General features: G+C 41.8%; 1 protein-coding gene across 3 annotated transcripts in view; it reads left to right on the top strand.

The window, feature by feature from the left end:
- ANO4 (anoctamin 4) overlaps positions 1-25,889 on the top strand; it is a 360,013-nt gene that overhangs the window by 249,265 nt on the left and 84,859 nt on the right. For all 3 annotated transcript variants that reach the window (XM_073620380.1, XM_073620381.1, XM_073620383.1), the window contains 3 exons: positions 12,118-12,173; positions 14,102-14,223; positions 17,937-18,071. In XM_073620380.1, the coding sequence (XP_073476481.1) occupies positions 12,118-12,173; positions 14,102-14,223; positions 17,937-18,071 (313 nt within the window). The remainder of the gene's footprint in view (positions 1-12,117; positions 12,174-14,101; positions 14,224-17,936; positions 18,072-25,889) is intronic.

The following is a 25,889-nucleotide window of genomic DNA, read 5'->3' as shown; positions in this document are numbered from 1 at the left end:
AGGGGGAATTTACACTAAGAACCATTGTCGAGGAGATTTGTACTGACTACCAATGTAAGGTGACACTTCCACACCGACCTCCAATGTAAGGTGATACCTCTAAACCGACCACCAATGTAGTGGGGGATTTACATTGACCACCAGTGTAAGGGCAATTCTGCACTTACCACCAATATAAAGGGAAATGTACACTGTTTACCAATTTAATGAAGTATTTACACAATAATGTCAACCAATGTACAGGGGATCTTTACACTGGCCACTAGTGTGAATGAAAGGATTTTACACCAAGCCCCAATGTAATGAGAAGATTTACACTGACCACCAATGTAACTGAGACATTTAGCCTGCGCTCACATTTCTTTGTGTTGGGAACGCATTCAAAATCAGTTTCCTGACACCACAGAAACATGCTACCCTTTAGCAGATACACAGCAGTGCCATTAATTGTTAATGACACCCTCATACATCTGCTGATATGTGCGTGTAACACAGTCCCCTAAGGGACTGCTTGGAATTATCTGCTCATCTGCACGGCCATGACCTGGTGAGCATTCCAATCCACCTGACACTCTGGGTTCAGACATCCTTGTATCACTGTTGAGTGATAAAGCAGACAACTCTGCGTAATTATGTTCTGAGAATATTTACTGGAACAAATTAAAGGAGATGTTGTCACAACAATAAGGTAATAGGTCTGCTGAGTTCTGGGCAACAGCGCCAATTCAGCAAAGGAATTCCTCTGAAAGACACAAGGCAAATTTTAACAAATGACAATATGATATATACTCTTCCTTAAATAAATAACGCTATCCCCTTGAAGGATGTTCTATACTAGCAGATTATACTGACACTATGCAGAGGATGGAACCTGGCCAGCCTATACTGCTACCCTAGAAGGGGAGTCTAGGTCTAGTAACAATAATGTAGTGGCCCTTGTATCAGCACTAGCATCAATGTCCCCGTTGCAGATCTGATAGTCTTCACCGGTACGTAGGAGCTTGTTAACTGTAATCCAATGAGGTGTAGTAGGAAGCAATAGATTTCTTGTAGTGAGGAAGGCTAAAGATGTCTAAGCACAGTGTTCACATAGAGTCAGTAAAGTATTCATAGGGTACAGATGTCTGTGCAAATTGTTCCAGTGAAGCTATGACAAAGGATGGGTAAAGGTTGGGCGACTGCCCTCTCACCAACGACCAGACCGTTACGATGTCTTCCAGACGGTAACTCGTGTAGCGACACTCGTGCAGCGGATTCGCTATCTCGATCTCCCGATGTAAAGCTTGGTACACCGATTGGCAGGCAACCGGAGCGGTGCTGGATGGATGTCCGACTTCAAATTGCAGTGCTAGGCCCCTCAGGTAGGGGTTGGAAGGTGGTGCTCAGCATACAGAGAGGTCCGTCTCGCATCAGGCCCGGGAGGAAGAGGGCTCAGCGCTCTTTTATAGCTACTCCCAGCAATCTTCCTAATGGCAGCAAAGAGCCCTGGGATATGTAGTCCAAGCACATAATCATGCAAAGCAATTATCGGACGGGAGAATTACTCATCCCGCAATTCCTTTAGCTTGGCACACAAATATGATGTCACCTGATGCACTGATCACTAGAGGGACAAGCGATGCTTTGAAACACTGGAGGGCATGGTACTTTACAATTGTAGTCCATATTGCTACATGCATATACACATCCACCAAAATTTACAGTGCTGTGGCACCATGTTATTTTGAGAAAGGGTTCCACCTCCAATTTGCTTTCCTTTGCAGAACAGGCTGATGTTAGGCTTTATGACCACAGTTGTAGGCAAGCATGCCCCTTTATCTCCCCACTGGGCAGCATTCAGCAGAAGTGATGGTGGATATGAGCTCAGGGGGGGCATGATATACATATGAATGCCGCCTCTATTTACATATCAATGCCGGCGATCCACAGTTATTTACATATAAACACAGGGTCTGCAGGTGAGTCATCTGGCAATAGGGCAGAGCTGGGCAGCATTAGTAAGAGAACTTCACACTGAGATATCGGGACAAAGCACAGGATTAAAACTTTAAGGGACAAGGGAACTTTAGCTGGGATAATTGGCAAGTATGAGGCACCTGCTTTGGGTCCCACAACAATGATGGAGCCCAGGGCAACTGCCCCTTTTGCCCTGCCTTAAAGATGGCCCTTATTGATATAACATACAGGGTCTCAATAGTCCTGTGTAACATACAACTCTAGTGGCTTCAAGTATTGCTGAAAGAAGGCACAGGTAAGGAGAGCACTATTAAAATCAGACAAGGACAAGACAATAAAAGAGGCTAATCCCAGAGTACAGACAAATAAAGGCTAAAGACACGTTGACTGTCCAATTGTGTTCTTCAACATGGGTCACAAACACGCACAAAACCCTATGAAATATTTTGATACACTAGAGACATCTGATTGGTCACCATCACAAGCATGCCTCTGAACTGTACAAGATACTTTTCTTTTTTTTTTCTTGTACCATAACTGCAAGGGTACAAAGATATAATATGTATTGTGACTAACATGAAAAAGAACAAAAAAAACAAAATGCAAAATATTATACAATATAATTATGCAAAATGCAGTATTCCAAGAATCGATATAATATAGTTTATACCAATTCATAAACACATATGTGGTAGTGGTAGAGCATTTAGATATTCCATAGAGATTATTTTATGGGAAAAATATACACTTAGTAAATTTAATTTCATAAACAATCAAGCATTCTTTATCTTGGGACTTATTATATTGTATATAGATGGTGATATACTGTATATCTTGTAAATGATAATTTTTTTTGCACTTGCAGACAGTTGAGATGTTTTATTTCCTGCACAATATCTAGCAGAAGTTTTTTTTTTTAACCTTAATACATTTTATGTATTAAGATAAAAACCTTCTGTGTGCAGAAGACCCCCCACTTATCCTTACCTGAGCTCCATCTTGTTCCAGCTATGTGCACTAGAGCCTCAGCTCTCCGGAGACTCTCCCTCCTCACTGGACAGTGGGCACTGCTGTCAATTACAGCCAGTGAGCCAATGAGGACAGAGAGAGGGGGTGGGGCCGAGTCACAGCTCTGTGTGTGGATGGACACACAGAGCATTGGCTCGGGAGTGAGCCTGCTTGGGAGGGGGCTTGGCAGGAGGGGGGGGAGGAGTGCCGGCAGGGAACTCGACAAGAGGAGAATCAGGCTGATCTGTGCAAAATTGCTGCTCAGAGTAGGTACGTATAACATGTTTGTTATTTTTAGAAAATAAAGGCCAGGCCTCACTTTAAGTGACTTAAGATGATCTGAACTGCAATCCAGATTCTGATATTTCAAATAGTCTCCAACAGTGGGACACCCCATTGGAGTTCCTTGCTATTGGCTCTGTCCCCTTTCCCCCCAGCATATATAGTCCCAAACTTCTTGCTAAAAGCATATTGGATTTAATCCATATACATGCATTGTTTATGTTATACTGATATACTGAATATATATATATATACATATATATATATATATATATATATATATATATATATATATATATATAGAAAAAAGTCCAAGAGGTTGCTGCACTTAAAAACTTCTTTGCTTTATTTCACAATATCTTCAGGAGAGATTTACAAAGCAAGTATAATCCTTTCAAGCAATATCAACGGCAACAAATGCCTACACAGTTTCAGACATGAGTAAATTCAGATATGGATGGATGGATTACGTTTCGGGCTAGTCAGCTTACGCCCTTCCTGAGATCCATTGAAGCACATCTGAAGGTTTCATTCCAATCATTCATTTAAATACAGGTTTAGTGAAGTACTTCACATATGGAATCAATATGGCTAATTAGTTCAAATCGCATACCATTTAACATCTATATATGCATATGTTTATCTATAACATGCCATTAAAGCAAGGATAAGCAGCAGGTGTCAAATCTCTCAATCTCCTCACTCGCATTTTAATATATTCAGAATACCTATAAAAATGCAGGGAAATGGTACATTCATGAGTAAAAACAAAAAGATATCCCCATCATAAAGTTATTTTATCTGGCTACTTTTAAATGCTTATTCCAACAATTAAACAAATAAATAAAGATCCAAATCAACATTTAAGTCTTATGGAGCAATAGTATTTAAAAAATGTATCCAGTATACTTCTCTTTTTCTTAGAATCAATTCACGGTTGCCCCCTCTCCTATTTTTCTCAATACCTTCTAGGACCATATATTTTAATTGTGATACATTGTGGCCAAATTCCAAAAAGTGTCTCGCCAACGGTAATTGGGTTAGTTTATCTCGTATTGAGTATTTGTGTCTCGCTATCCTGTCTTTTATTTTTTGTGTAGTCTCCCCTACATAAACTAAACCGCACGGGCACTTTATGGCATAAATTACATATGAGGATTGGCATGTATAGTAACCCCGTATGGGGGTATTGAAACCCCTATGTGGATGTGTAAAGTATTTACCTTTAATCATAGAGTTACATTGTATGCATGACAAGCAGGGATATGATCCCAGATTTTTTGGTCCCAGAAAGGTTGGTTTGGCTGCTGCAGCCACAGGTTGATCAGATTTAATCAATCGATTTCGTATCGTTCTACGTTTTCTATAGGAGGACATGGGTGGATTCCAGAATTCCTGTACCATGGGGTAACTGGATCTTAAAAGATTCCAATGTCTTTTGACAATTTGGTTGATTTTGTTGGAGAAGGGATGATACTGCATAATAAAGGGGATTCTCTTGTTTTCCTTTCGGGGTGATCTATTATAATCTGTATAAGGCCCCTTTCACATGAGGCGGACTCCGTTTCTACGGAGCCCGCCTCGGTCCGCCGGCTCAGCAGGAGATCTGTCCGTTGATCTCCGCTGAGCCGGCGGATGACAGGTGCCTTTCTGCTCACTGAGCGGGGAGGGGCTTGTCAGGCGCCGCTGCCGTCTATGGAGGGATCGGTCGAAAACGGACAGCGTGTCCGTTTTCCTCAGATCTCACCCGATCCGATCCGCCAGCGACGGATCTGGACGTAGAGCCATCCGTCTGCTTTTAGCGGATCGGACGGGGTCGGATGTCAGCGGACATGTCTCCGCTGACATCCGACGCTCCATAGGCTAACATGGATCGCCCGTTCAGGTCCGCCGTCAAAACTGACAGGCGGACCTGAACGGTCCGATCGTGTGAAAGGGGCCTTAGAGTAATCGATATTAACTAAAGCTTGTGGGTATCTTCTACTAGTAAGTTTGTTTTTTATTTCATTAAGTCTCTGATCACGGCACAGCGGGTCGCTCACGATCCGCTGTACCCTCATCATCTGACTTTTTGGGATGGATGAAAAAATGTTTGGGGGATGAAAACTATTAAAATGTAGCAATTGGTTATGGTCCGTGGGTTTCACATATAAGTCGGTAGTAATCTACCCATTGTTCAATTTAAGTAGAGTATCAAGAAAAAAGATCTCATTTTTACCAATTTCAATGTTAAACTTTAATCCAGGTACTAAATGGTTAATGTATTTATCAAATAAGTATAGGCTTTCCATGTTACCATCCCATATAGCGAACATATCGTCCACAAATCTGTACCAACATTGGCAATGTTTTAAAAATAAATCATTGACATAAATAAAGGACGTCTCTATCATATTCATCAATGCGTTCGCATATGGGGGTGCAACATTTGAACCCATCGCTGCTCCATTCAGTTGCAAGAAATGAGTATCCCTGAAAAGAAAATAGTTCTCCTCAAGAGTAATTTTCAAAAGGTCAAGCAGACATGAAATTTGTTCGGTTTTGTAGATGCCTGATTGAATTAACAATCGCTGACATGCCTCTATTCCTAAATCATGTGGAATAATAGTAAATAAACTAGAGAAGTCCCATGATATCAGGATGGAATCTGATGACAAGTTTATATCTTGAATTTTTGACAAAAAATCAGTAGTATCTCTTATAAATGATTTAGTGTTTAATAGCAATGGTGTCAGACACTTATCCAGATATTGTGCTAGATGTGTTGTCACAGATTCCATCCCTGATACAATGGGACGTCCCGGGGGATTTTTGGGGTCTTTGTGGATTTTTGGTAACATATACAGTACCGGTGTAACCAGATGTTCACATATCAAAAACTCCATAGTTTCATCATCAATGATTTTTTGTATAACTGCCTTCGTTAAGGTTGTTTTTATCCTTTTTTGTACTTTAAAAACAGGACAGCAATCAAGTCTTTTATAAGTAAGAGTATCACTAAGATGTTTCATAACTTTATTTTCATACATGGATGTGTCTATTACCACAATAGCTCCCCCCTTGTCAGCCGGCTTGATAGTGATATCACGCCGGACTGACAAGGAGTTTAACGCTGCAATCTCATCTCTATTTAGATTGTGAGGTATATGGTCTCTCTTATCTCTATCACACAAAATTTTTTTATGTCATTTTCCACTTTCTCTATATATACCTCAACAGCAGCACATGAAGTGGGTGGTACTTTAGTGCTTTTTGGTTTTAAACCCATGTTTTTGATTGATAATATTGATAATTCTTTAGTTGTGGCAGTGGACACACCAGAATAGTACGCTTTAAATCTTAACTGTCTAAAAAATCTATATAAATCCTGTTTAAGTACAAAATCATTCATTTTCTCTTTAGGGCAAAAGCCCAAACCCTTATTCAAAACACTTAGTTCAGTTTTAGACAAAACAATAGAAGAAATGTTATGTACCAGGTTTTCATCTAATGTCTCTGGCGGTTCTGGCGTCTGGTGGTTACACCCCCTGCTGTGTCTTTTCTTTGTTTGCCGACCGCCCCTCCTGGTCCGGAGCCACCTGTTGCCATCCTTGCGGTAATTCCTTGATAGTAGCTGGTGCTTGTTCCTCATGTCTGAAACTGTGTAGGCATTTGTTGCCGTTGATATTGCTTGAAAGGATTATACTTGCTTTGTAAATCTCTCCTGAAGATATTGTGAAATAAAGCAAAGAAGTTTTTAAGTGCAGCAACCCCTTAGACTTTTTTCTATATACAAGGTCGGTGGGAAGACCTGATTGCTGGTACTAAACTGTAAGCAGAGTGCGGTTCTCCTCTACAAGTGAATATATTTTCCCCTGGGAACAAGCACCAGCTACTATCAAGGAATCACTGCAAGGATGGCAACAGGTGGCTCATACTCATTCTCTGAAACAGAGGCTTCAAGGATCTTCACTGACACCATGGGATCCAGGGATTTTCTGATCCAGTCCTCCTCTATACAACTTACCAGAAAAATGGAGAAACTAATGCAACTTCACGAGGTAACGTTAGCCGAATACTATAAGTTACAAATGATACCTAGAGGGCTGAGGGTTCGTCTGACTCCAACCCTCTTTTCACAGAACAAGGATTTTAAAACCAAATTTGCCCAGATCCTCAATAAATGTTCCTTTGATATCATGACATTAACTGTCCAATTTTTGCAACAAGAGAGGACCCTCCTGCAGCAGGAGATTGCTAAACTTGAAAGGCAGTTATAACAATGTTCTAATCAAGAGGAACTACAGGAATTCAAGAAAATTAATAATGATAAATTAGGAAGATTTCGCACCAATATTCAATTCCGTAAGCGTACAAATCTTGAACGAGATTGTGAAGATTATAAAAATGATCGTGTCTACAATTGGACTGATCCTACATATTACCATTCAAGGGGCTACAGAAAAATACAACGTAAAAATCTGGCTAGCTCAAATTCCTCTATGACATCTACTGGATCATCCACCAGTGTATCAACTACTCCTTTTTTACCAGGGAACCTGACCGAATCCGGACCAGGAATGGTGGTTGGCGAACAAAGAAAAAACACAGCAGGGGGTGTAACCACCAGACGCCAGAACCGCCAGAGACATTAGATGAAAACCTGGTACATAACATTTCTTCTATTGTTTTGTCTAAAACTGAACTAAGTGTTTTGAATAAGGGTTTGGGCTTTTGCCCTAAAGAGAAAATGAATGATTTTGTACTTAAACAGGATTTATATAGTTTTTTTAGACAGTTAAGATTTAAAGCATACTATTCTGGTGTGTCCACTGCCACAACTAAAGAATTATCAATATTATCAATCAAAAACATGGGTTTAAAACCAAAAAGCACTAAAGTACCACCCACTTCATGTGCTGCTGTTGAGGTATATATAAAGTGGAAAATGACATAAAAATTTTTTTGTGTGATAGAGATAAGAGAGACCATATACCTCACAATCTAAATAGAGATGAGATTGCAGCGTTAAACTCCTTGTCAGTCCGGCGTGATATCACTATCAAGCCGGCTGACAAGGGGGGAGCTATTGTGGTAATGGACACATCCATGTATGAAAATGAAGTTATGAAACATCTTAGTGATACTCTTACTTATAAAAGACTTGATTGCTGTCCTGTTTTAAAGTACAAAAAAGGATAAAAACAACCTTAACGAAGGCAGTTAAACAAAAAATCATTGATGATGAAACTATGGAGTTTTTGATATGTGAACATCTGGTTACACCGGTACTGTATATGTTACCAAAAATCCACAAAGACCCCAACAATCCCCCGGGACGTCCCATTGTATCAGGGATGGAATCTGTGACAACACATCTAGCACAATATCTGGATAAGTGTCTGACACCATTGCTATTAAACACTAAATCATTTATAAGAGATACTACTGATTTTTTGTCAAAAATTCAAGATATAAACTTGTCATCAGATTCCATCCTGATATCATGGGACATCTCTAGTTTATTTACTATTATTCCACATGAATTAGGAATATAGGCATGTCAGCGATTGCTAATTCAATCAGGCATCTACAAAACCGAACAAATTTCATTTCTGCTTGACCTTTTGAAAATTACTCTTGAGGAGAACTATTTTCTTTTCAGGGATACTCATTTCTTGCAACTGAACGGAGCAGCGATGGGTTCAAATGTTGCACCCCCATATGCGAACGCATTGATGAATATGATAGAGACGTCCTTTATTTATGTCAATGATTTATTTTTAAAACATTGCCAATGTTGGTACAGATTTGTGGACGATATTTTCGCTATATGGGATGGTAACATGGAAAGCCTATACTTATTTGATAAATACATTAACCATTTAGTACCTGGAATAAAGTTTAACATTGAAATTGGTAAAAATGAGATCTCTTTTCTTGATACTCTACTTAAATTGAACAATGGGCAGATTACTACCGACTTATATGTGAAACCCACGGACCGTAACCAATTGCTACATTTTAATAGTTTTCATCCCCCAAACGTTTTTTCATCCATCCCAAAAAGTCAGATGATGAGGGTACAGCGGATCGTGAGCGACCCGCTGTGCCGTGATCAGAGACTTAATGAAATAAAAAACAAACTTACTAGTAGAAGATACCCACAAGCTTTAGTTAATATCGATTACTCTAATACAGATTATAATAGATCACCCCGAAAGGAAAACAAGAGAATCCCCTTTATTATGCAGTATCATCCCTTCTCCAACAAAATCAACCAAATTTTCAAAAGACATTGGAATCTTTTAAGATCCAGTTACCCCATGGTACAGGAATTCTGGAATCCACCCATGTCCTCCTATAGAAAAGGTAGAACTATACGAAATCGATTGATTAAATCTGATCAACCTGTGGCTGCAGCAGCCAAACCAACCTTTCTGGGACCAAAAAATCTGGGATCGTATCCCTGCTTGTCATGCATACAATGTAACTCTATGATTAAAGGTAAATACTTTACACATCCACATAGGGGTTTCAATATCCCCATACGGGGTTACTATACATGCCAATCCTCATATGTAATTTATGCCATAAATTGCCCGTGCGGTTTAGTTTATGTAGGGGAGACTACACAAAAAATAAAAGACAGGATAGCGAGACACAAATACTCAATACAAGATAAACTAACCCAATTACCGTTGGCGAGACACTTTTTGGAATTTGACCACAATGTATCACAATTAAAATATATGGTCCTAGAAGGTATTGAGAAAAATAGGAGAGGGGGCAACCGTGAATTGATTCTAAGAAAAAGAGAAGTATACTGGATACATTTTTTAAATACTATTGCTCCATATGGCTTAAATGTTGATTCGGATCTTTATTTATTTGTTTAATTGTTGGAATAAGCATTTAAAAGTAGCCAGATAAAATAACTTTATGATGGGGATATCTTTTTGTTTTTACTCATGAATGTACCATTTCCCTGCATTTTTATAGGTATTCTGAATATATTAAAATGCGAGTGAGGAGATTGAGAGATTTGACACCTGCTGCTTATCCTTGCTTTAATGGCATGTTATAGATAAACATATGCATATATAGATGTTAAATGGTATGCGATTTGAACTAATTAGCCATATTGATTCCATATGTGAAGTACTTCACTAAACCTGTATTTAAATGAATGATTGGAATGAAACCTTCAGATGTGCTTCAATGGATCTCAGGAAGGGCGTAAGCTGACTAGCCCATCCATCCATATCTGAATTTACTCATGTCTGAAACTGTGTAGGCATTTGTTGCCGTTGATATTGCTTGAAAGGATTATACTTGCTGTGTAAATCTCTCCTGAAGATATTGTGAAATAAAGCAAAGAAGTTTTTAAGTGCAGCAACTTCTTGGACTTTTTTATATATATATATATATATATATATATAGAGAGAGAGAGAGAGACTATTTGAAATATCAGAATCTGGATTGCAGTTCAGATCATCTTAAGTCACTTAAAGTGAGGCCTGGCCTTTATTTTCTAAAAATAACAAACATGTTATACGTACCTACTCTGAGCAGCAATTTTGCACAGATCAGCCTGATCCTCCTCTTCTCGTGTTCCCCTTTACTCATGTCTGAAACTGTGTAGGCATTTGTTGCCGTTGATATTGCTTGAAAGGATTATACTTGCTTTGTAAATCTCTCCTGAAGATATTGTGAAATAAAGCAAAGAAGTTTTTAAGTGCAGGACTTTTTTCTATATACAAGGTCGGTGGGAAGACCTGATTGCTGGCACTAAACTGTAAGCAGAGTGCGGTTCTCCTCTACAAGTGAATATATATATATATATATATATATATATATATATATATATACACAGTATATATGGTAAAGCAAAACTGGGCTTGTATTGCACAAAAGCACCTTTCGATGCTCAAAACGTTAATTGCAATGGTATTGAAACGGAATCAAATCACATGTATGGCCAGCTATAGGGTCACATTGTGAGAAGAAGCAGTAAAGCCTAACCACTGTGTAGCACTGCAAAGGAAAAATCAGAGCATGTATCTATATTAAGTAAATATTTCTGCCCCTATGTACAATTATAAGTTTTACATTAAAAAGGTTTCTAAAACCTAATCGAATTTATCTTGATAATATTATTGGCATCAAACAGATCTATTTTATTTGTCAGTTAAACAATTAAACATTAAATAACAGTCTAAGATAATTACGAGGCAAAACAAAAAATGCTGATTTCCAGTATTATGTGAGAACACTGCACGCAAGGAACAGTCCTGGTCGGCCTCTTGACCTTGTGGAACCAAGAATGGTTTACTCCTGCATCCTCTCCAATTAGGTCATTGTCTGTAGATGATCATTCCAAATTAAAACATAGGTGACTTTTCTAGTTGGCGTAATTTGACCGTCTCAGCAAATATGTGTGCTCAATCGTTATGCATTACTCAAGTGATTAAGATAGCACTCATCTCTTTCATGCTCCTTGATTTTATTATGATAATAAAGGTACTGGGGCTGTAAATGAAGCTTGGTTAGGACAATCAGTGAGTGATTCTATCTGTCTAAACACAGTCTTGTAATCAGTATCCAGAGTATGAATGTGTTACTCATTAGGCAATAACTCATATTACTTAGTGCACAAATTTAATGGTAACATTTTGCAGCTGAATTGAAACACATCCTGTTTGACTTTCACAGTTGAACTCCTTATTTTCATTTTTGGTTAAATACAGATACATGGAATTTTGCTGAATTCATAAAGATGACCAAGAAAATGAACTTGCTGTCAAGTTTACTTTACTAGCTCCTTTATTATAGTTGTATAGCAATAATTATAATGGTTAATGAATATAACCTGTTGTCCTTTTTTCTCAGGTTTGAACCGCTTGCTTTCAAACTGCACCTATGAAGCTGCATTTCCTTTGCATGAGGTACAAGTTAAACACATAATTCTCAAAGAATTTAAGCATATTTTCTATAAACCATTAGCTTGGGATATAGTATTCCTATAGTTTTGTAGAGAGTGGGGCTTATCTCTCTGGAACAGGGGTCTCCAAACTGCTGCCCAAGGGCCAGATGTGGCCTTTTGCTAGCCTTTATCTGGCCCTTGGGGCACAATTCCTCCCACTGATATGAGGCACTATTCCTCCCACTGATACCAACAATGGGGCACTATATCTTCCACTGATACCAATGATGGAATACTATTCCTCCTACTAATAGGGGGAATACTCCTCCTCCTATTGACCACCAACCCTTGAGGCCATATTTATTCTCAATTATGCTGGGCCTGTGAAATTTTCTGCCCCTGCCGACCACAATCCCTCCTAAAGTCTGAGGGACAATAAAGTGACCTTTTGTTTGAAAAGTTTGGAGACCCCTGCTCTGGAACAATGACTAACTAGGTGGTTGTAAAGGCAGAAGGTTTTTTTTATCTTAATGCATTCTATATATTAAAATAAAAAGTCTTCTGTGTGCAGCAGCGCCCCTCAGACCCCCTAATACTTACCTGAGGTCCCTCTCTGCCCAGCAATGTCCACGGGTATCTCAGCCCTCCAAGATTCTAATTTGCTGAGACACAGCAGCGGTGCCATTGGCTGTCGCTGCTGTCAATTACAGACAGCTAGCCAATCAGGGGAGGGGGGTGTGGGGCCGGGTCGGGGCTCCCTGTCTGAATGGTCACAGGGAGCTGTGACTTGGCTCAAGTGCCCCCATAGCAAGCTGTTTGCTGTGGAGGCACTGATCAGGAGGGAGAGGCAAGGATCACAGAAGAGGGACCCAAAAAACAGAGGAGGTAAGTATAACATGTTTGTTATTTTTATAGAAAAAAAAAACAAAACAAGACTATACAATCACTTTAAGCAAAAGTAGACTGGGTGTGTCCTCCTTCATTTATAAGAAATCTGAAAAAGCATCTGTTCAGGCAGTATACTGGTTCATATCAGTCTTAGTTCATTTTTAGTCCAATGCTAGAATGTGCCAATTTATTTAAGGAGAATTCGTTTGGATAACTACCATTACCACTACCATTATTACTGCCGCTCACTGGATATTTTCTCTTTTTTGGACCATTCTCTGTAAACCCTAGAAATGGTTGTGCATGAAAATCCCAGTAAATAAGCAGTTTTTGACACCAACAGCCATACCACGTTCAAAGTCACTTAAATCCCCTTTCTTCCCCATTCTGATGCTCGGTTTGAACTTCAGCAAGTCGTCTTCATCACCTCTAGATGCCTAAATGCATTGAGTTTACTGCCATGTGATTGGCTGATTAGGAATTTCTGTTACCAAGCAATTGAACAGGTGTACCTAATAAAGTGGACAAAGAGTGTATGTTCCCTTTGCATTACAGATCATTGTAAACCTCTCATGGGAGGAATTTGGTGTTGCTACAGCTAAACTCCTTCTAAAAATGTTAGTTGTCTCGCTGTTATGGTTACCACCAGCTTCATTTATATTTGAGTCACGATTATGGAGATCGTTATAGTCAGAAAAAAAGTTAGATATCCTACATACTTGTTCTGAGACTCAATGTATTGAAATAAAAGGGTCAATGTGACAGAACCTGGCAACATGATGAATCAACAATGGTAGCTTCCATGCTTCTTTGAGTAAAGAATCCCTTTTAGATTGCTTTCATACAAAGATGGGTAATGTATAGTGTGCTCAAGAAATGCTAAACATAGCAATGGCCCCATGTACAGTATATATCTGCAACCAAAATGTTGCCTCATGTAGTAAACCCGCTGTGTCTGTTAGAAATTAGGGCTGTTTAGTATGTTGGCTTTGGTAGCTTTGTGATAAATTCTCATGCTTCCCGGTTAACAAACATGAATCCTGTTTCTGATCTGCATTTAAGGGAAGCTATAGAAGTAAGAACTCAATAAAGACCCATGGAGCAGACAATCACCGTCACCTTCTTTTTGAGTGTTGGGCTTCCTGGGGAGTGTGGTATAAATATCAGCCCCTCGATCTTGTACGGTGAGTTCTTTTCAGGTGTACTCTGGTGTTGTGAATATGTTGCTATATAACTATTTTCGCCTTTCACTTCTTTTTCAGCATTTTAACAAATTGGAGATTGTGTAAACTGCTATGATTGCTCTCAGACTAGCACGAAGTGTATGTGTTTTGTAGATATATTAGATTGTGAGCTCCTTTGGGGGAGAAGGTCCAAAATACAATGTGTTAGCTCTATATAAATACTGGAAATAAATATACAAAACCACAGGCTAGTTGTTTTGCACCATTATTTTGAGTTGTCTATGGATGCCAATGAGTAATATTCAAATGTTACTTGTTTTACATGGGAGTGTGTCTACAAATGTTCGTAGTTTTCAAAGAAATATTCACACAACCACAGAATTCATAAGGTTTTTTTTTCATAAAGAATAATTTGTGCAGTATCTTAATGTGAAAATGACTACTTAGCACTCCTTGCCACCTGTTTCTGGATGCTGTTAAATGTCAAATCCAGGTGAAACTTTTTTTCTTGGATGGCATGCAGAAGGGTTTTATCCTGACAGGTGTTTATTTTTGGCTTTGTTGCTTTTGAAGAAATGTCCTCTTAATTCATGTCTAAACGACAGATGTTAGAACAGATGGTTAAGGGTATTGTCCAGGGCCTTCCTTTTAAAAACTAAAGGAGATTCAAGCTATTCCCCACTCCATCCAAAGCCAAACCTTGCATGTTTATTGTGAATTTCAGTAGCCTGTCTCATGAGGAGTGGAACAATATTCGATGAGGTAAAATTCGAATATGAGTGCACACCTACAGTCAGGTCCATAAATATTGGGACATCAACACAATGCTAACCGTTTTGGCTCTATACACCACCACAATGGATTTGAAATGAAACAAACAAGATGCTTTAACTGCAGATTTTCAGCTTTAATTTGAGGGTATTTACATCCAAATCAGGTGAACAGTGTAGGAATTACAACAGTTTGTATATGTGCCTCCCACTTTTTAAGGGACCAAAAGTAATTGGACAGATTAACAATTATCCATCAAACGTTCACTTTTTAATACTTGGCTTCAAATCCTTTGCAGTCAATTACAGCCTGAAGTCTGGAACACATTTTAACAAATTGGAGATTGTGTAAACTGCTATGATTACTCTCAGACTAGCACGAAGTGTATGAGTGTGGTAGATATATTAGTTTGTGAGCTCCCTTGGGCGGAGAAGGTCCAAAATACAATATGTTAGCTCTATATAAATACTGGAAATAAATATACAAAACCACAGGCTAGTAGACATCACTAGACGCTAGGTTTAATCCCTGGTGATGCTGTACTGCAACTGTCTTCAGTTCCTGCTTGTTCTTGGGGCATTTTCCCTTCAGTTTTGTCTTCAGCAAGTGAAATGCATGCTCAATCGGATTCAGGTCAGGTGATTGACTTGGCCATTGCATAACATTTCACTTCTTTCCCTTAAAAAACTCTTTGGTTGCTTTTGCAGTATGCTTCGGGTCATTGTCCATCTGCACTGTGAAGCGCCGTCCAATGAGTTCTGAAGCACTTTGCTGAATATGAGCAGATATTGCCCGAAACACTTCAGAATTCATCCTGCTGCTTTTGTCAGCAGTCACATTGTCAATAAATACAAGAGAACCAGTTCCATTGGCAGCCATACATGCCCACGCCATGACACTATCACCACCATGCTTCACTGATGAGGTGGTATGCTTTGGATCATGAGCAGTTCCTTTCCTTCTCCATACTCTTCTCTTCCCATCACTCTGGTACAAGTTGATCTTGGTCTCATCTGTCCATAGGATGTTGTTCCTGAACTGTGAAGGCTTTTTTAGATGTTGTTTGGCAAACTCTAATCTGGCCTTCCTGTTTTTGGGGCTCACCAATGGTTTATATCTTGTGGTGAACCCTCTGTATTCACTCTGGTGAAGTCTTCTCTTGATTGTTGACTTTGACACACATACACCTACCTCCTGGAGAGTGTTCTTGATCTGGCCAACTGTTGTGAAGGGTGTTTTCTTCACCAGGGAAAGAATTCTTCAGTCATCCACCACAGTTGTTTTCCGTGGTCTTCGGGGCTTTTGGTATTGCTGAGCTCACCGGTGCGTTCTTTCTTTTTAAGGATGTTCCAAACAGTTGATTTGGCCACACCTAATGTTTTTGCTATCTCTCTGATGGGTTTGTTTTGTTTTTTCAGCCTATTGATGGCTTGCTTCACTGATAGTGACAGCTCTTTGGATATCATATTGAGAGTTGACACCAACAGATTCCAAATGCAAATAGCACACTTGAAATGAACTCTGGACCTTTTATCTGATCCTTGTAAATGGGATAATGAGGGAATAACACACACCTGGCCATGGAACAGCTGAGCAGCCAATTGTCCCATTACTTTTGGTCCCTTAAAAAGTGGGAGACACATATACAAACTGTTGTAATTCCTACACCGTTCACCTGATTTGGATATAAATACCCTCAAATTAAAGCTGAAAGTCTGCAGTTAAAGCACATCTTGTTTGTTTCATTTCAAATCCATTGTGGTGGTGTATAGAGCCAAAAAGATTGGAATTGTGTCGATGTCCCAATATTTATGGACCTGATGGTATGTGATGTTAAATTATTCTGATGAGAACATTATGAGATAAACATTTAAGGGCACACAGGTAAAATAGTTCATACAGTACATCTTGGTTAACTGACCCTATTGTATCCAAAGAACCTCCATTCCAACAAGCAAATTTTACCACTGGATACAACGGATGTTTCATTAGCCTTACTTTCAGAAAGAAAAAAATATAAATATATTCATGTTTTATAGATCAATTTTACTGTTTTGCCCTACACCATGAAAAGGTACGCTTTAATGATGTTTGACTATGAAAATTATACTCTAAACGAATTGCCTCTAATCATAGGGTTGTAGCTCTTCATATTGGCCATTGGTCTTTTCACATGCTGCATTTCTCTTCTAGCTTCATAGGGCAGAAAATATGACAGCACACCTATGTGATGTTAAATTATATATGTGAATTGAACATTTTGATGAGAACATTATGAGATAAACATATGAGGGCAAAAACAGGTAAAATAGCTTATGCATCTTGGTGAAATGACCCTATTGTGTCCAAAGAACCGCCATGCCAACAAACAAACTTTAGCACTGGACACAGCTGGTTTCATCAGGGTTGTGGCTCTTCATACTGGCCAGCAGTCTTTATGCCTGCTGCATTTTCTCATCTTGTTTCTGAGGCCCAGGGTCTTTATGCCTGCTGCATTTTATTTTATAGTTTCACAGGCCAAGGGTCTTTATGCCTGCTGCATTTTATCTTCTAGTTTTATAGGCCAAGGGTCTTTATGCCTGCTGCATTTTATCGTCTAGTTTCATAGGCCAATGGTCTTTATGCCTGCTGCATTTTATCTTCTAGTTTCAAAGGTCAGTGGTGCTTATGCTTGCTGCATTTTTTTTCTAGCTTTCCATCTTTTTACCAAAAATGATGAACATACTATTTAGATGCCCAGGCCCTTATATACAACCTTTAATCTTATGTTATTTCCTGTGCCTTTATTTGTCTTCCAGGACAACAGCACAAATATTTCTGGTCACTCTACTACTTTTTCCCAGCTAATGTATGTTTCTCCTATCGCCTTGTGTGCTAAGCTACTGTATAATAACCACATATTATGAAGCTCATGCATTGTTCTTCATATTTTTGTCTTACAGGAGGTATTTTGGTGAGAAGATTGGCCTCTATTTTGCATGGCTGGGCTGGTATACAGGAATGCTGTTCCCAGCAGCAATAATAGGATTATTTGTTTTCCTGTATGGAATGTTTACACTGGATAGCTGCCAAGTCAGGTAATCCTTATTTTCTGAATTGTTAATAAATTTGCTAAGATAGACCAAGTTAAACAAGTTTGCAAAGTGCCTGCAAATGTGCACATATATCATTCACTTTAAGCATGATTCATGTTATCTATTATAACTTTAAGGCAACTTTCACATGGGGTGGACATCGCCAGGAGTCCGCCTGCACATCCAGGAATCTGTCCACCGATCCCCCCCTGAGCAGGTGGATGGCTTGTCCATGTCTGTTCTGCCTATACAGAGTGAACACTGACACTGCCCGCTGTCCTCTATGGGTGGCCATATGTGAACAGACCGCCTGTACGTTTACACCCAACGGCCATCCAATCTGGTAGACAGATGGGGAACCCCATCCATCTGTTTTTAGCAGATAGGATCGAATCCGATGTTGGCGGGTGTCCATAGAGGACAATTAATGGTCCGATTGGGTCTGCCTAAAAACTGACAGGTGGACCCGATCGGTCCACCCATGTGTAAGGGGTGTAACCCTACAATGCTTCCTTCTTATCTGTGCCTGAGTGAGCCTTGCAGCCTCAAAATCAGGAGTGTCAAACCAAATGGGGTTGATTTACTACAACTAGAGAGTGCTAAATCTGGTGCAGCTCTGCATAGAAAGCAATCAGCTTCCAGTTTTTTTGTAAAAGTTTACTTGAACACACTGAAGTTAGAAACTGATTGACTACCATGCACAGCTGCACCAGATTTTGCACTCTCTGGTTTTAGTAAATCAACAACAATATGTCCATATACTGAGGCTATTCAGACTATATTTTGACAAACACAGTCCAGAAAACTAGGATGCAGGTCCTGATTTTGTTTTAAGATGGTTGAGACATTTGGTAAACTGGAGCACTAGTTATGTCTTCGTAGGTCACTCTGGGGGATGAGCAGAGGTTTTCCAGAAGGCTGAAAATCTAGAAGGCTACAATCATATCTCTGTACTGTATTTTAGTGGAGTGCATTAAAAGAAAACCCTGCTAGCTGCATACCTTCTGTAGTTTCAATCAAAACGCTCCTTCTATAACCCATGTAAATAAAAGTCATTTAAAATGTGTCTCTCATTGCAGCAAAGCTGAATGAAATGTTCAGAGCTGTGAATTTATCCTAAAATCTTGGGGCTTTGCTTTCTGATTTTTTTTTGTCTGTTGCTACTAAAACAAGAAAGAGGTAGAGATGCTTAGCACAGCTTGGCGTCTCGCCTGGTCACGGGGATTGCCCACTGCTGAGTAAGTTCAAAGCATTTGAAGAGAGAACGAGAGTGAAGTACACACAGCCTATGCTAAGACTACAGACTACAGTCTTGTGGCTGTTTCCAAATTTATCCACTTAGTAGTAAGCGCCAAGAAAGTACCAATGTGTCTGTATGAACTTTCCCTACTTCGTTCTCACCATCCAGAAGCAAAGGAGCGCAGAGGGGATGATGGACAAGGTAACAAATCATGTTAGTATGTGTGTGTATAACTCCGAAAATTGGGCTGATAATAGTACAGAAAATTGCGCTGATGATAAATCCTAGCTCAGTTTTTGGCCTCTGTCTAGGTACATTTGTGATAATGTGATTTTTTTCCTGCTACATTCTCAATGAAAAAAGAGAAGAGAACCAAGTTTATGAATTACCACTGCTAATACTAATACACACAGAAGCTCTCATTCAAGCATAGGCTCTGTAATTAAAATAGACCTCCAGACAGAGAACCTTCTCTTTCTGTTTTGTAAAAAAAGTTAGATCATCATGGGAACTGCGGCTCACGCTAATGTTGCTTATCCGCCCCCTCCTCTCCCATTGTCTATTCACAGAATTTGTATTTTGTGAATGGGTCACAGAATACAAGCTGTAGCTGAAGTAGGATGGGAATATAGTGAAAGCTTTACTATCCAGCATAAACAAAAGTATGATTTTTACTGTAAACAGCTGTGATTTGGACATGGAATAAACAGCAGGGGTTACTTTTTTTACATAACAGAAATGAGAAAAGTCTGAGAAAAGTGCCTGGAGTTCCACTGTAAGCACTTATTGTCACAAACTTTTGTCATCTCTTTATTAATAGTAAAGCCTCATGTACACTCGGTAGAAAAAGCACCGCTTTTACAGTCGTTTGGCTTTTTTTTTTTTTTTTCAGCCGGTAAACACACCTGTATGTTAGCCTATGTGTCCATGCACATAGATGTTAACGGGCGTTATAGAAGAGCAGTGTTTACAGGGTGAAAAAAAAAAACACATCACCAGCGCATTCAGGAGAGAAGCGTTTGAGCATATAAAATGCATTATGAATCTAAACGCGTGTAAAAGCGCCTAAATGCTAGACACGTTTAGCGCTTGAGCATTCATTCATTCCAATGGACAGAATAGATTAATATTCTGGCCAATGGAATCAATCAATGCTCAAACGCTTGACGTCCATAAATGCATATGCAAAATGTAGCTTTAGACATGTTTTTGCAGCAGCTATTCTCCTGCCAGGAGAAAAGGCATTCAAAGGAGCTGAGGAAATACTTAGCGTGCATGAGGGCTAATGAAATGGTAATTTCTGAAAAAATTCTTTTATATATCGCAGCAACACAATTATAAAGATTTTCTATCGTCTATATTTCAGTTTCATAAGCAATTCTTATAGTGATACAGAGTAATAGTTTCTTTCATATTAACCAGCTCAAAGGTCATAAACTTTAAAAACCTTAATTTTATCCAGGTCTGTTTGCTAAAGGCTATTGCTACCAGGATAAATCTCTGTGCAGCTGGACAGTGTGGAGCCCCATAGCATGCAGGGCTGGTGCAAGGATTTTTGACACCCTAGGCAAAACCCCATTTTGCCGCCCCCATTGGCTCCACCCCCTTTGCCCTGCCCATGTATACCCCACCTTTTTATAGACTGCTACTATTTTGGGGGTGGAGTCAGTCACTGGCTTGGCGCACGATACGCATGCAGCGTATGTAGGAGACTGGAGGTGGTGGGGGGAGGAGGCACCGGTGTGGCGTCCCTGACTGATGTGCGCTCTAGGTGCCTACCTTGTCTATAGGTAAGGCTGGCCCTGTACATGGGATATGTACACAGATAATCAAGACACTGATGATCAGTGCAGCCCCATCAGTGCTATCTATCAGTGCTGCCCACTAGTGCCACCTGTCAGTGCCCATTAGTGCTGTCTATCAGTGCTGCCCATCAGTGCCACCTATCAGTGCCCTTTAGTGCCACCCATCAGTGCCCATGGGCACTGAGTGCCACCTATAAGTCTCCATCAGTGCCACTTATCAGTGCAGCCTATCAGTGCCCATCAGTACAGCCTCATCAGTGCCCATCAGTGGGGAACCCCTCATAATGGGCACAGCAGGTGTTCAGACCTGGGAACTAAGCACAGGGATGGTAGGAACCCCTCATAATGGGCACAGCAGGTGTACAGATCCTGGGAACTCAGCACGAGGATGGTGGGAACCCCTCATAATGGGCACAGCGGGTGTACAGACCCAAGAACTCAGCACAGGGATGGTGGAAACCCCTCATATTGGGCACACCAGGTGTACAGACCTCTGGATAGGAGGGGGCAGCATTTACTTGAACTTATTGGCTGTATTTTCTTCCTGCAGTCGCTGACTGCTGGTGGAAGGGAGAGGAGGAGAAGACCCCTTTTAGATGCTACAAGTGAAGGAAAATACAGCCCACTTCTAGTAAATGCTGCACCCCAGGCTGCACTAGTATCAGCAGTAACCAGGAGAATACATAGGGACTAGTGGGCAGCAGCCTGACATGTGGGCAGTGTTTTCAATGGGTGGTCACCCGCAGAGGAAAGAAACATAAAGAGAGCCGACACACTGACCACCTTGCACAGGACTAATATCAGATCCAGTAAAGTATGTGTACCAGGACCGAGCACTCACCTACATCCTCTGCTTCCAACCTGCCATGCGGTGACCTGTGCATTGTGACCCAGGGAAGGGGGAGGGGGACATTCCAGGGAGCTCGGGGTTCTCAGGAGGAAGAGCTGAGTTGAACGCTGGTGTGTGTCATCCTGAAGGAACTGTTTACTGTCCTATAATGGGAGTGGGCTGAGTGAGTACAGAGTGCAGTTTGCAGAGCAGTCAGTGGTGTGTATAGGGCGGCATTTACAAGCATCAGTCGGCTGTATTTTCTTCCTCTGATGTCTCCCTATACACAGGATGGGCAGCTCCCCAGCTAGGACTTTATCAGTGTGTGTGTATCAGTGCCCAGGACAAGTGTCGGGAGCTGGTGAAGACACTTCCAGGCCAGGCTGCTCTGTGTATTGTTGGTAGGAGGGGAGCGCAGATCTCTACCATACAGTGCAGAGCGGCTCTATCAAAAATCTTGTGCCTTCCCCAGTGACTGAGCCGCGCCGTCTCCGCATTCCTCCCCCCTCCTTGTGTTTGTCAGTCCTCTCAGACTGACACCCGGCTCTACACACAAGGCTGTGTCATCTCCTCACCAGAAAGCTGTGTACACAGCAGCCGCAGTTGCTCCCTAGGTGGCAGTGCGCCAGGGCTGGACTGGGACAAAAATTTGGCCCTGGACTACACCCAGAGCGGCCCACTTTAATTTTGAAAACATGCACATAACCAGTATATAAAACCATACGCAATTGCGCAGTATGGATACTTATTGAGTTTGGGATGGATCTGAGGGAAGCGGTGCGGCCTTTGTATGGGGCATCAGAGCGACCTGGGGGAAAATTGACACCTTGCCCCCTGGTAGGGTGACCACACTTCCAGACTGCCATTCAGGGACAATTTTGCCAAGGACCGGGGGGAAAATGTAGTCTCAGGGTTGACGGGGAATTCAGCGGTGGGGGTAATTTGTCGGGTGAATGGCTGGTGCTGGCAATGAAAACATCCCAACACCATGCTTAATATGGTGTCAGGATGATCAAATCACATTATTTCTGTGAGGGCAGAGAGAGAGAGAGGGGGCAGAAAGAGGGGGGGGGCAGAGAGAGAGGGGACAGAGAGAGAGAGAGAGGGGGGCAGGAAGAGAGAGAGAGAGGACAGGGAAAGAGAGAGGGGGACAGGGAGAGAGAGAGGGGGAGGACAAGGAGAGAGTGAGGAGGGACAAGGAGAGAGAGAGGACAGGGAAAGAGAGAGAGGGGGACAGGGAGAGAGAGGGGCAGGGAGAGAGAGAGAGGGGGGACAGGGATAGAGGGGGGACAGGGAGAGAGGGGGGAGAGAGAGGGGGGACAGGGAGAGAAAGAGAGGGGGGACAGGGACAGAGAGAGGGGGGACAGGGAGAGAGAGAGGGGGGACAGGGAGAGAGAGATAGAGGGGGACAGAGAGAGAGGGGGCAGGGAGAGAGAGAGGGGGGGGCAGGGAGAGAGAGAGGACAGGGAAAGAGAGAAAGGGGGGCAGGGGGACAGGGGGAGAGAGAGAGAGAGGGGGAGGACAAGGAGAGAGAGAGGAGGGACAAGGAGAGAGAGGGGGGGGACGGGGAGAGAGAGAGGACAGGGAAAGAGAGAAAGACAGAGAGGGGGACAGGGAGAGAGAGTGGGGGACAGGGAGAGAGAGAGGGGGGACAGGGAGAGAGAGGGGGTGACAGGGATAGAGAGGGGGGACAGGGAGAGAGAGAGAGGGGGTGGACAGGGAGAGAGAGGGGGGACAGGGAGAGAGAGAGGGAGGGGGGACAGGGAGAGAGAGAGAGGGGGACAGGGAGAGAGGGGGGGACAGGGAGAGAGAGAGGGGGGCGAGGGAAAGAGAGAGGGAGGGACAGGGAGAGAGAGAGGGAGGAGGGAGAGAGAGGGGGGACAGGGAGAGAGAGAGAGAGAGGGGGGGGACAGGGAGAGAGAGAGGGGGCAGGGAGAGAGAGAGAGGGGGGACAGGGAGAGAGAGGGGGGACAGGGAGAGAGAGAGAGAGGGGGGGCAGGGAGAGAGAGGGGGGACAGGGAGAGAGAGAGAGGGGGGACAGGGAGAGAGAGAGGGGGCAGGGAGAGAGAGAGGGGGGACAGGGAGAGAGAGAGGGGGGACAGGGAGAGAGAGAGGGGGGGGGCAGGGAGAGAGAGAGAGAGGGGGGACAGGGAGAGAGAGAAGGGAGGGGGCAGAGAGAGGGGTCCGGGTCTGCACAGTGACAGTGCTCATATCACTCACTTGAATGGTGCAGCAGGGACTTTAATGTGGCTGTCGAGTCGACTACTTGTTTAATCTTCCCGCTCCCTCTTGCTCTTCATCAATGTAACGCGCAGGCAGGGAGAGAGGGTCGGGAAGCGGTGTGTCACAAGCTGGCTCATTCACAGCTGAGCCTGAGACTTAGAGCATTGTGCGAACCCCCTCTTCTAGGGCAGCTGCACCCTACCGCTGCCCACACACTGACACCAGGGATGTCCCGGAGAATGCAGCGGCCGTCGGAGAACTTCTGTCCCCGCCCACCAGCGTGACATTTCAAACACCTATTGCAGCGGCAGAGCCTATCGGCTCTGTGCTACAGGTGGTGTTCGGGCCGGCAACAGATGCAGTGAAACACTGAAGTATCATCCCGACCCACCACTCCTGAATTGCTGCCTCGGTCCCATGGTAGGGCCGGCCCTAGGCAGTACAGCAGTGCTCAAAATAATGGCTGCGCGGCCCGTGCAGCCATTATTTTGACAGGCTGTCATTGAAACCGGCCTACTGAGCCATCAGCCCACCGGGAAACTCCCGGTAGTCCCGATGGCCAGTACATGCCTGCAGTGCGCCCTAGGCAGCTGTCTAGTGCGCCTAGTGGTAGCACCGGCTCTGATAGCAGGTATATGGTCTGCTATGCCTATAGTCACACTCTTGGAGTCAGTAGTTAGCTTTGAATGCCTGTTTTAGGTTTCCAGCCTACAGAAAATGGAAGTAGCCATTGCACTTTAGATCAGCAAACCTATATGCTTTATGTTAAAATTTTAGGAATATTTTCTGTAGCTGATGAATTTATTCTTTACTATTGCATTCAAAAAAAAAATGTCTGCATAGCATATACAGTATGTGCTATTTTGTAGTGGCACATCAATATCAGCATTAGTCACAATTGTGGATATGCACATAAATTAAATCAGCTACAGGATTCTGGAAAAGGTCTGGACCCAATGCTCCTAATTCAAGGGGTATAAACAGAATATAAATGATTTGGAATCTTGGGCATAAGCATTATTAACACATCAAATTAATTTCACTCCCTATGCACTCAGAACATTTTTTTTTATTTTTATATTAGTAACCCCCCCCCGAGGAGAGTACTAAGCGAAAAAGATAAGACAAAAGTGGGGTAATTGGCGCTACCTACATGCTAAAGGGTGATCTAATAAGTCACTCTTTAGTCGCTTAAAGCAACTGTTAAATCCCAGTGATGGGATAAACCCCCTTCCCCTAGACAAGGGTGTAATGGAGTAAAATGATCCACCTGTGTGTGAACAAATCTCTCAGCCTAAACCCGAAGAGTATACTGAGCCCTCACTGGAGATCTAAATCCTACCAAAGGAAAAGGGTGATGTATAATAATGACCCAGTGCCTGAAAATGAGCAAGGTGATGTGATAAAGGCTAGATATTAGGTACACCCAAATTAATGTGTCCAAAAGACATTGGAAATAAACCTCTATAAATACATATTGCAAAGACAAATATATATGTTATGCATAAAAAAAATCCTAAAAATATTAGTAATGTGCCGGGGAACAGTCAATAAAGTGTACCAAAAATGATTAATTAGACAAAAATGCACAGAAAAGTGCAAAAAAAATGCAAAAATTGCACCAAAAAACAGAAGCAGCACAATAATCGCACCACTTATAAAAAACGCATGAGTGCATCCATTCCAAATGTGAGTAAGTGTTCGTGCTTTGGTAAGTTGTTACA

Source organism: Aquarana catesbeiana, linkage group LG03 (genome assembly GCF_042186555.1).
Source record: "Aquarana catesbeiana isolate 2022-GZ linkage group LG03, ASM4218655v1, whole genome shotgun sequence".
NCBI classification, from domain to species: Eukaryota; Metazoa; Chordata; class Amphibia; order Anura; family Ranidae; genus Aquarana; species Aquarana catesbeiana.
Note: the sequence above shows the minus strand (reverse complement) of the source record. Positions and strands in the feature narration are given on the sequence as shown.